The sequence below is a fragment of the Callorhinus ursinus genome, unplaced genomic scaffold (genome assembly GCF_003265705.2).
Source record: "Callorhinus ursinus isolate GAN/ISIS: 27379988/994484 unplaced genomic scaffold, GSC_fseal_2.0 scaffold4, whole genome shotgun sequence".
NCBI classification, from domain to species: domain Eukaryota; kingdom Metazoa; phylum Chordata; class Mammalia; order Carnivora; family Otariidae; genus Callorhinus; species Callorhinus ursinus.
Genome location: NW_027397066.1, coordinates 134,020,646 through 134,033,341, shown reverse-complemented (window position 1 = coordinate 134,033,341; position 12,696 = coordinate 134,020,646). Strand labels below are relative to the sequence as shown.

General features: G+C 41.1%; 1 protein-coding gene across 1 annotated transcript in view; it reads left to right on the top strand.

The window, feature by feature from the left end:
- SPMIP2 (sperm microtubule inner protein 2) overlaps positions 1-12,696 on the top strand; it is a 92,392-nt gene that overhangs the window by 45,700 nt on the left and 33,996 nt on the right. Inside the window, exon 4 of the mRNA XM_073891272.1 lies at positions 3,512-3,744. Within this exon, the coding sequence (XP_073747373.1) occupies positions 3,512-3,744 (233 nt within the window). The remainder of the gene's footprint in view (positions 1-3,511; positions 3,745-12,696) is intronic.

Here is a 12,696-nt window from a genome sequence, read left to right as displayed (position 1 = left end):
AGGAAGGAAGGAAGGAAGGAAGGAAGGAAGGAAGGAAGGAAGGAAGAAAGGAAGAGACATTTGCCTCAGAGATGGAATTTTCTCTTTTTCTACTGACACATGCCATAGCTGGGTCCTTCTCAAGGGTTGGCAGCAGATGAAGCTTGTTGGGAAACCTCCCAGATTGTCCTCTCTGTGCTCTTTTCGGCCTTTGTGGCAATCTGCTCCCTTGGCGTCCACCATCTTCCTACCATCTAGAGCAGAGGTCAACCAACTATGGCTCCTGGTTCAAATTTGTCCTGCCACCTGTTTTTGTAGGGTTGGTGAAAAAAGAATGGCTTTTACATTTTCAAATAGGGAAAGAGTAAAAGAAGAATAATATTTTGTTACGTGCGAAAATTCCATGAAATTACAATTTCAATGTCCATAAATAAAGCTTTATTGGCACATAGTCACATTCATTTGTTTACATGTTGTTGATGGCCACTTTTGCCCTACAATGGGAGAGTTGAGTAGTTGAGACAGAGATGGTATGCCCTACAAAGCCAAAAATATTTACACTCTGGCCCTTTATAAGAAAAGTTTACCAAACCTTGATCTAGATCCTTTCCCTCAGGAAAGGATCTGAAGTTCACGGTAAGGAATAAATCGTTCATCAGTGAAAGTTCCTAAAATATGTTTTTTAAAAATTCAACAAGTAAGACAAAACATCATATAAAAATAAAAAACAAACAAAAAAAGAGGAAAATACACTAACAATAATATTAACTGTATATTATATGCCACATTCTCACCTAAGCACTTCTTTAAAATTGATTCTCTCCTCTCCATTCAACATGGCCACAAGATAGGTAGGCATCACCAGGCTCATTTTATAGATAAGGAGCCGAAAACTCAGAGGCTGAATAACTTTTCCTGGGTCACAAAGCCAGTCTAAGACAAAGCCAGGATTTGAAACTGCAGTAGTTTAGAGTCAAAAACCACATCCTTAACTGTAAATCTAGAATTTCAACACAAATCAGAGCCAGCATAGAGTCTAGGATCTGGAGGATGAAGTTTAGAAGAGCAAAAATGGCTCACTTAAAGCCAAACACCTGGGGAGTGGTCTCCTTAAGGAAAGCACCTCTCTGTGTATTGCTGGCTGGGCCGTGCTATGTGGACATCTGGGTCTGGTAAACACTGGGTTGGCTCTGGAGCATCTGCTGTGAATGTGGGGACTGGCTTGCGCTATGGCGTCTAGCTGCCTCTGTCTCTTAAGGCAGATGCCTGAGTCCATTATGTGCCCGGGGCAGGGTCTTCCCAGGAATCTCCTGTGCCATGAATATCCCATCACACTATTTCTAAAGCACAGATGAGACAGGAGTTTAGAAAAATCCAGTGACTTGACTAAAGCCACAGAGAACCCTGATTGAAGCCCCCTGCCCGTCCCATCGCCCCTTAAACATACTCTTGGTTTGCAGAGTATGTGTACCTTTAGCTACACTGTCTGAAACTAAGTGCTTTTGATTCTGCTGTCAAGTCGTGGCTCTTTTTAAAAATGAATTGCAGTCCACAGAGTGACTAAGGAACTAACTACAAATATATATCTTCTCTCACATCTGTAGTAGCATGTGGTGATGACAAAATTTTAATGATAACTGAAACATTACAGAGAGGCTCCGTATTTCCCCAAGTCCATTGGTATCTGCAGAATGTGTAAACAGGACCCAGTAGGGAGGAAAGATGCATGTTTAAATAAGCTTGGGAAACACTGAGTTACCTAATTGTAAACAGGTTTACTTACCATAGGATTTCTCAGAGCTTTTAATATGCTTTCATATGCTGTGAATATCTAAAAGGCAAAGGTAGCAAGCCATGTTCCCAGATGTGTTTTTGACTGTAAAACACCCCCGCCTCCCACATATATATCTTCGTGGTGCACTCATGGGAGCAGCATTTGATGAAACATTTGGGAAAACACTGGCCTGCACATACACTGAAATTTCAACAAGACTAACCACCGTTCTTCTGTATTTCATTGCGTACAGAGGACCCTGCAAAATCTCCTTATGACAGGAGTTTTGTAGGTAAGACTTCAACCCCTGTCACATTGAGGGGAAAAAAAACAAACAAACAGTTTTTCATGCTGTGGCCATTCTCTTCTTTACCGAAGTCGTTATACCTGAGGGAAAACCCGACGTGAATAAAATGGAAGCCCCAATGTATTCATTAAGGGAAATTAGCCACAGTGAATACTCAGTGCATCATGGGGAGTGATGGTGATTAGGAAGCTGTGAAAACATCTGCCCAAATCATGTGTCTGAAGAGAAATTTCTTATGTCCCCCACTCCCTGGGAAAGCTTAGACAATTTTCTAAGCACGGACTTGTTAGCACATTGACCATTCTGTTGGAGTACCTGGTCAAAGCCCTGGCCCATCTGTGTGCTCTGCAAACACTGAGCTCCCTGGGCCGAGAGCCGGATGAAAGGAGCTCCAGCGCCAGGAGAGACTCAGGTGACATCATGACCGCAGCACAGCTTCTACCTCCAATGTCTCTGGTCAACTTCTGGTAATGAGAATGAAGTTTCTTCTTTGCATCCCTAACCTGGCCATACAGTCTTGCAGCTATGCTGGTTCTGGGACTTCTGAGACTCTTCCTGGCCAGCAGCTCACTTTCTACTTTAAATCAGTACCATTCTTCCCATAGATCTTTGCTCCCCTTTACCTTTCACATCCTCACCTTTCAATATCAGGTTTATTTCAGTGATCCTTTCCCAGACCTTCTCCTATGTTTGCTTGTTTTACCCACTTCCACATTTCATGGATTCCTTTTTGTTCACTGTCTTACATTTAAAATACTGATATTTATTAAATACCCCTGCCTTTGGTCATCATCTGTTATAAGCTGCCCTTCTCATCTGAGAGTCCCCATTTTCCAGTTGCTTCTGATACATTTGGGAAATTTCCTAATTTTTATTTCAGGATTTTATCTATCTACATCAAACACCTCAATGTCTGAAAGCCCACATCCGACAAGTGTGGCACAAGTGAGGGTTTTTAGTATCTAAGACATATCTGTATTAAGTTGGTTCTAAACAGAGCAGTAGAGTGGGGGACAATTAAGAGCCGACGGCCGGTCTGGCAACGTGACTCTAGAAGAGTAACCAGTCTTTCTGTGCCTCATATCCCCACCTATAAACGGGAGAAAACAATATTACGTATCTCACGGTTATAAGGATTAACTGAACTAATATATCTAAAAGGCTTACAATAACACCTAGAACCTGGTCAAGCCATATAATCATTAGCTATTATTATTTTCACCATTTAAAATGACAACAACATTTTAGAATAAAGTGTAGAGTTGTTTTTGTTTTTGTTTTTGTTTTTAAGTAGGCTCCACGCCCAGCATGGAGCCCAGTCTGGGGCTCGAACTCAGGACTCTGAGATCAAGACCTCAGCTGAGATCAAGAGTCAGACACTTAACCGACTAAGCTACCCGGGTGCCCCAAGTGTAAAGTTTTTAAAAAGTCTTTCTTTCTGTCTTTTTAAGGCCCAGATTATATAAAAGATCATCTAACTAAAGTTCATCAGCACACTTCCTATATAGGAGAAAAACGCCCAGCATTGGAAAAGAGTGGAGATCTCAGATATTTATGGAGGCCTGCCTCAAACAGAAGCTTACCAGCAAAATATAAACATGAGTATGTTGGTGAAGTTGGTTGGGGAATACCAGAGTATGATTTTATCAACCAAACAAGGCTTCAGACTGGCTTTCAGATCAAGGTATTGCTCTTAAATACGCTCTTCATAGCATGTTGTTTGTGATTTGAATCCTTTCTGAGTATGCTTCCCTAAGAAATGTCATGTTCTTGATTTGTCATTGAGAAGTGATGGGATTTGAGTTTTGCAGAAAAATAAATGTGTGAATAAATGGACTTGCTATGATTCCCTTTTCGTCCCTTTAATACATGAGAGGAGAGGTGTGAAGAGAAGGAAGCCATGAATAATCCAAAAGCATTTGTGTTTGGCTTTGGAGTGCATTCAGATTCACATTTATGCTGCGACATTCACACATACTTCCCCCATCCTAGCACTGCATTCTGAGTGGGTGGTATAAAAGAAGCCTGTGCTGGACATCATCCACAAGCCGAAATAGAGAGTTCCAGATCTTTAAAATGCACTGTGTTGATAATGCCTTTGTATCAAATAATTCAGGGTAATTAGCCAAAGGGTTCTTAGAAACCTTGTCTTGGTTCCCTTGGGTGATGTGTATGGAGGCATGAGCCCAGTCTCCTCTGAAACAAAAGAGAACCAGGTGGAATTCAGACTTTTTTTTTCCAGGCAGGCTTTTGCATTATCTGAAAATTGAACATGTATCATTCACGAAATAATTGGATTTCCTCAAATGCTTAAAAGGCAGTATAGCACAGCCTCATATGGTAAAGGTTAACAAAAGAAAAAACTTTTTTCTGGCCCAACCTACGGCAGTGGGAGAGAGTCCTTGGGGGCTCAGTCTTTGAGGTCAGATAGAGCCAGATTCAAATCCTGACTGTGAGTTAGGTTTCGCTCTGTGACCCTACGCTAGAGAGTTCACCTCTCTGGGTCCCTGCTCACTTCTGTTCCACATGACAGTGCATAGAGTGCCTGTGTCACAAGATCACCGGAATTCCTATCCTGGTTCTGCCCACCTACTTGCTGTGAGTGCCCTTGGGCAAGTTCCTTAACCTCTGTTCTTTGGTTTCTTCACGATGAGTCTTAGTATTTACCTTACAGGGCTGTTGTAAACAGTAAGCAAGTTAACGGTTGTAAAGGGCTGGGAACCATGCCTGGCACATATCAAGCACTCTATGCATTTAATATTATTTTTGTTAATCCTCACGTGGTGAGGATTAAATATGAGACCACAAGGAACACCTGAGTTCTGATGCCTGGCACGTGGTTGACATCCACGTGTCAGCTCTTAGTACCATGGTTGTAATTTAATGTTACTCAGCATCATTTAATGGAACAGATGCTCAGGTACTTAAACTGCATCCTAGTCCTTGTAAGCAAGAAAGACGAAGACCAGAAAGCTGACGAAATATCAAAACTGGCCACCAGCAAGAAGACTACAGCCCAAGCAAGGTGGCTGATTTGAACAGAGTCCATAACTTTTGTTGCCTTTTTGCTTCTCTTGGGTGACGCCCTGCGTCTGTCGGCCCATCTTGAGTGTGTATAGCTTCTCTTCCTTCTTTATCTTCAAATTAAGAACACGTTTGCCTATTCCTTGGACTTTGAAACAAGCTGTGAATCCAAAAGAGATATCAGCCACAAGCTAGCCTTCCAGGAAGGAATTTATTCTGTTTCTTCCATTCATATTTCCCAGATGGCTTTAAATCACTACTCTGTTCGGTAGCACTGTCTTCTCAACCCCTGTGGGATGAAGTCTGAACCACACAGTGGTCCCGCCCCCCCCCCCGGCCCCCGGCTTGTGGCACACTCAGAAGCTGGTCTTGTTTGGCATAAGCTGTGAAAGCTGTTGCCTATCCTCTGTGCACCTTCTTGGCCCTGAGCTTTTGACAGTAATTGTTTCCAAAGCGGTGCCTGTCTCATCACAACCTTAATACCTTATAGGATTCCTTGGACTCAGGACTTTATAACGAGAACGACAAGATTCACTGAGAATGACTGTACATTTGACCCTCGAACAATGAAGGGGTTAGGCGTGCTGACCCAACAGCTGAAAATCTGCGTATAACTTTTGACTCCACCAAAACTTGATTACTAATACCTACTGTCGACCAGAAGCCTATGGATAATATAAAACAGTTGATGATGATGATTATGACATTTTGAATATGTACTATGTACTGTATTCTTACAATAAACTAAAAAAAGACAATGTTATTAAGAAAATCATAAGGAAGAGAAAATACATTTACAGAACTGTACTGTAGTCAAAAAAGTTCCGCATAAAAGTAGACTTGCACAGTTCAAACCCATGCTGTCCAAGGGTCAACTGCACATATTAGCGAACAACCGTCTATAATTTATCCACCGGTTAAGGCCTAGACTTTGTCATCAAGGCTCCTGATCTTCCCCTCCACACCCAGGCCTGGCTCCCTCTCTCCATCTAAGGCAATATTTGTTTTTGAGTCTAGCCTCAGACTTAGATTCCTTACCAACCCAGTGTTTCAGGCAGTTACTTCCGATCCATATGACTTGGCGTGAATTGACATTTGAGCTGATACAAATACACACGCTCCATGCGTAAAAATGAGCTCTTAATTACAAACAGTATATGAGAGTCTGTGGCATTAACTCACACCCCTCCTCACCAGGGAGCTGGTTAATTCCTTAGTTTGATGTACCTTAGGGAAATGGGGAGATGTCTTAATGTACTTCCTGTTCTTTCTCTGGTGCCTTGTCTTTAGTACACCCTTTCTACATCCCTCCACCATCCTTGTGCATAACAGCCCCAGTGGAAACAGCACTTTGTTTCAGCCTAATTTCAGAGACTCCTCGGTGTCTCTCACTGCAGTTGCTCAAAACTATGATTTTAAGCACAAACCTTCATCTAGTAGGTTTTTATAGCCTGAACAGCTACTCTTTCTAGTCCACCGCTCCAGGTTTGTATAAGACTGGCAGCTAAGGATGCTCAGGCACCTCCGTTAGACTCTTGGCAAAATGCCTGGGGCACCTGCTTCCTACCTGGGAATGGTCTCTCCTATTTGGGGCACCAGGAAGGGTTTATAGAGCATCTGCATTTTGGTAGAAAGATAATAACTTCCAGACTGACACGTGAAAAATGTCCCCACATCACAGAGGTCAGTAAAAATCACAATATCGGGTTTCTTTTCTGGATCTTTTTATGTTCAGCTATTTCCTACTCAAGTTTATCTGGGCTGCAATGTCATCATAGTACGTGTGTGTATAAACCGGTAAAGCTCATTGCTTTTGTTATTATCTCAGATTTAAGAGCAGTACATTCTTCTTCTTCCCCTTTTAAAAAATGGATTTAGTCTCTGCCAAACTATATGAGATGTTTCTACAAGAATATATGAAGACCAGGCAACCCTCTCAGGTCCCCTCCCTCTTCAGGAGCTTTGTACAATCACTTTATTATCGCTCAATAAATTTTGCTTTGCTGCCCACCAAAAAAAGAATATATGAAGACCATTGAAACAATTTTGGTTTCAACCCCATGCTAAACTGAGGGGCACTTCTAACTCCTTCTTAGCTGGGCATGTCTCCCCTCCCCCTCGTTCTCTCCTTAACCCAAACCTCAATAGTATCAGCTGGCTTCCTGGTGCCATTTTCTGGTCCTGCACTCTGACCTCATGACCAGATGATTTAAGTCATCTGGTTTTCCTACAGAAACAATGCTATACTGGACTCAATGACTAACTCTTCTTAGGTGTGATCCCAAAGACAATATTAAACCAATTAATCATAACATATATTACAACCAATATGTCACGTAGTATAACAACTTGAAAATCTATAGAAAGTAATAAAGAGAACTTTATGGGAACCCATCAATATATTTTTATGCGATACAGTAAAGTATAATAAAAAGTAAAATCTTCAAGACTTTGAAATTTCTGCCTTGTTTGTAAATGCCACAAATTCCAGGGTTATGAAATGCCGAGGTCTGGGTGCCTGGGTGGCTCAGTTGGTTAAGAGACTGCCTTCAGCTCAGGTCATGATCCCAGGGTCCTGGGATCGAGTCCCGCCTCAGGTTCTCCCTGCTCAGCAGGGAGCCTGCTTCTCCCTCTCCCTCTGCCTGCCACTCCCCCTGCTTGTGCTCTCTCTCTCTCTCTGTCAAATAAATAAATAAAATAAAATAAAATAAAATAAAATAAAATAAAAAGAAATTTTCTTTATAAAAAAAAAAAGAAATGCAGAGGTCTTCCCTGTGATGGTTTTAGGGATATTTGAACAGACTTTTGATGAGACATTGAGTTTCTTGATGGCTATGAATAGACCGATCCAGGTTTGGTTGCTTCATTAGACATTTTTTCTCTCTGTGAATTTATTTAGAGAAAGCAAATGTAAAAAGACCTTGAGTATTTACTGTGTGAGGAAGTTTCTGTAATTATTTCCGTTTTACAGTTAAGGAAACTGGAGGTATTGATGGGTAGGTTTCTTGTCTGAGGCTGTGCCACTAGTAAATGGTAGAGCTGGGATTTCAACCCAGGCTTGGATTCAAGGGCTCAGTGGGCGTACAGCATGTATGAGATGAAAAGATCGAAAATGGTCAGAACCTTCGACTTGGAACCACCATGTGAAGCGCACATCTGCATGATCATTGTTTTGTCAGGCAGGGTCTGGCTGGGGTCAATCCCAACTGCCTTCTCTTATAGAGTGTGCATCATTTCCTCAAGGTTCTCTCAATTTTCTCCCAGCCTTCCATTCTGCTTCGTTGGCATCCCAGAGACTTCATTTACACTATTAAAATGAATTATGAGTAGCTATCACCCCCACATATTTGATACAGTGAGAAATAGCTTGGTACTAGTTATTTTTGAATTTCTATTTAATAAGCACTTTACAGTGCTTCAAAACATATCATCAAACACAATCTTCAGCATTATGGAAAAAAAGAAGACAGTGAGGTCTTAGTGAACCTCCCCTTCTTTTCTGTGTGTCCCAGCACAGCCCCGTGCGTTCTTCCAAACTATACACCCTCACACAACAGTGTCCTAGAAAATCTGCAAATTCACCTGGGGAAACGGATTGCCAGTGTGGAGGTGATCAATATGTTGACCACCAATCACATATTTCAGAATTTCTGAGTGTTTCTTATTTACCTCTGGGTTTACTTGGGAAAATCCCATACAGTCTCATTAGAATTCCTAGGATTTCACATTCCTAATCTCCAGATTTTTTTTAAAGATTTTATTTATTTGACAGAGAGAAAGATAGAGAAAGCAAGCACAAGCAGGGGAGTGGGAGAGGGAGAAGCAGGCTTCCCGCTGAGCAAGGAGCCCAATGATGCGGGGCTCGATCCCAGGACCCTGGGACCATGACCTGAGCCAAAGGCAGATGCTTAACCGACTGAGCCACACAGCGCCCCAGATGTTATTATCAATATAGAAGATTTTAAAAAGATAATAAAGCTCCTTTTATCAACCAAGTTATAAAAGCAAAACAGAAAATAGCTTTTCTAAAATTAGGCACCTCTTTGCATTGCTGCTGTTCTTCCCCAGCTGGGCGTGTGTTTAGCTCTCACTTTATATTTCTTAGAGTTATTTGTATTCTAACAGTTTGTGGTTTAATATAAAAAATAATTACATTAGCACCTTTCATCCTCAGGCGCTGAATAAAGTCATGCATTTTCTGATACCACAGGAAGGCTTCCGTGAGGGAGTGCCACATGCTGACCATCTATGAGGGAGGAGAAACACCGGTGAGGGAGGCCAAATAACCCTCCCTCTTCTCCAAAATAATATATTAACACCATTAACCTCCTGATACAGAGATGTTATATTTCCCCATTTTACAAAATGTGGCTTTAAAGGATGCCTCAGATAAACTGAAGGAACTAATTTCCTTATAAAATCTTACTTGTGGCTGAACTTCTGGAAAATAGATTTTATGTTTGATGTTTCCATTCTCTAACAGACCATGAAAATAACAAGAGAGGCATGCATCACTGCTTTGCATTCTGTACTGTGTTCAGAGCAGTTCTGTGAAGAATAATGTGTTTGGGACGGGAAGCGTCTGTGTGGGTAGCTAGAGACACTGCCATGCCACATTTTACCGGGCAGCCCAGCCCCGGTGTGACTGACGCCCTAAGCAAACACGGCTTTCTCTCTCTTGGTGAGGTGACTTTATAGAGACCATTGGCAAATTGGGAAAAAAAAAATACATCTTAATTTTCACATCTTTTGTTAAGATGTGGAAATGTGAAAAAAAGAAAGAAAGAAAAGAAACTCTGTAACTTAGAGCCTGGGGGTGATTTTATTCCTTAATTAAGGAAGGCTTAAAATATGCTATGGTGGGGTTACTAACTCTTGCAGGGCTTGACATAACATCTTGAGCATGTGTCTAATGGTAAACATCACTTTTTTTTAAAAATCATACTACCTAAAGTTAGTAATTAAACATACGCCATCAGTTTTCAACAAATATTATTTGATGATGATAAGGAAATACAAAACTAAGAAAAGACTGTGTAAATTAGATCGGATTCTAGTAAACCTGTGGTTTAACTCCATAGCCAAGCTCCAGAGAATTGTGAAATTTGCATGTGATCTAATACCCCCAGCATAGGTGGTTAAAATACCAGGACATCTGTTTTCTAAATCCGGCATTCAGGGACACCTGGGTGGTTCATTCCGTTAAGCGTCTGACTGTTGATTTCGGCTCAGGTCATGATCTCAGTGTCGTGAAACTGAGCCCTGCATTGTGCTCTGTGCTGGGCGTGGAGCCTGCTTAGGATTCTCTCTCCTTTTTGCCCTCTGCCCCTCCCCCCTTTAAAAAAATCTGGCATTTATCTTGGCTTTTGAAGATCTTTGGGAAAAATTCTAAAATTACTATAAATTGGGCGCCTGGGTGGCTCAATCGTTAAGCGTCTGCCTTCAGCTCAGGTCATGATACCAGGGTCCTGGGATCGAGTCCCATATCGGGCTCCCTGCTCAGTGGGAAGCCTGCTTCTCCCTCTCCCACTCCCCCTGCTTGTGTTCCCTCTCTTGCTGTGTCTCTCTCTGTCAAATAAATAAATAAAATCTTAAAAAAATAAAAAATAAAATTACTATAAATTTAAGATTATAGTTTTCCCTACTATGCAGGTACAACACTCCCAGAGTACTTCATTGGTATTGACAAAAATGCATAGAATGCGTAGTAAACAAGACTAGCAATCTGGAGTAATCTATTTTCTCCCCAGGACTGAACCTAGGATATCAAGAAATCTTAATTGAGCAAAGTGAAGATGATGCACTAAATATAGGGGGTCCCTGCTATGTGGTCCCAGCTATATCCTTGGGTAGAAATAAAACAGAACTAAAAGTAGGTGTTGTTAGGAATCTGTGTAAGCTCCCTCGGCTGTTGGGAGAAGAACTCACAGCAAAGTGTCTTTGTGTTGTTGTTGTTGTTGTTGTGGAAGTTTTTATTGTGACTCCTGTCAGCAATTGGACTGCACAAGCCCAGCCACATTTTATTTTTTTATGTTGTTAAAATTATATATTTGGATATTTACTCATATGTTTTTTAATTTAAATTCAATTTAAATAACATATAGTATATCATTAGTTTCAGATGTAGAGTTCAGTGATTCATCAGTTGCATATAACACCCAGTGCTCATTATATCACGTGCCCTCCTTAATGACTAATTACCCCTTCCCCTCACCCACCTCCCTTCCAGCAACCCTCAGTTTGTCTCCTATTGTTAAGAGTCTCTATTGTTTGTCTCCCTCTCTGTTTTCACCTTATTTTATTTTTCCTTCCCTTCCCGTATATTCATCTGTTTTGTTTCTTCGGTTCCACATACGAGTGAAATCCTATGGTATTTGTCTTTCTCTAACTTATTCCGCTCAGCATAATACCTTCTAGTTCCATCCGTGTTGTTGCAAATGGCAAGATTTCATTCTTTTTGATGGCTGAGTGATATTCCACTGTGTGTGTGTGTGTGTGTGTGTGTGTGTGTGTGTGTGTGTGTGTGTATCCTCTTCTTTATCCAATCATCTGTCGAGGGACACCTGGGCTCTTTCCCTAGTTTGGCTATTGCGAACACTGCTGCTATAAATATTGGGGTGCAGGTGCCACATTTTAAATTGTTTTAAGCAACGTGAGGTCTGAGATCTCTTTCATTTAACTTTGTACTGACAACATCAACACCACTTCCCTACTGCTTAGCATGGTATAGATGATTATCACTAAGTAATGAGAGATGGGCGTGGAGATGGCTTCACTTCTCATGCACTGTCTTTGTGCAGAGACCAAGTTGCAGAAGGGAAGAAATGAAGTTTTAAGTGTGCATTCGACTGAGAATTGTTGTACTCCTAGCTTACTCCATAGGCATTTGAAAACTATTTACCATCTTTTTTTTTTTTTTTTACTGAGACTTAGTTATACTGTAACTGTTCTTACAGCCTGAGCTGCCACCCTGCGTGTAATTCTGTGTTGTAAAGCTAATTGGACAATTAACTTGGGAGAAGCACACTTTTTAACCTTTGAATTAACAGCAGTGCCAACACATTAGAAAACTCCAAGGGTGAAAACACTTGCAAAACACGTACTTGATTCTATTTCAGAAACTATGCCCTGAGCACAAACAGAGAGTTGGGAAGCTCTTGTGTAGCTTCTCTGTAGCTCCAATAATTGACTCTGTGCAGATATCAGACCCTGGATTATCAACCCACTCTGGACAAAGGGCTGATAGTAGAATGATTACTATCACAAATCCTAACGATTCCCAACAGAACGAGTTCTAGTCTTGCTTTAAAAGAAAATCCTTGGGTATCTTGAATAGAGAATGAATAAGGAGAACATTTACTGTCCTGGAGAAGTATGGGGAGAAAATAACAGATATTTGCCTTCTCTCTGAGAGTAAATGGGGCAACTAACATTCATAATGCTTTTCAGGGCAAATCTATGTTCGTGGTTTTAGTGAAAAACTGAATGTGACTTTATAAGTGAAAGTAGCCAGTTGAAGAACTTTTCATTTCCCCCTTTTTATCCCTTTGCATGCTAGGCTGCCTATTTTTTATAACGTCTCAGTTTTCCCATCTGTAAAATGGGGATTGTA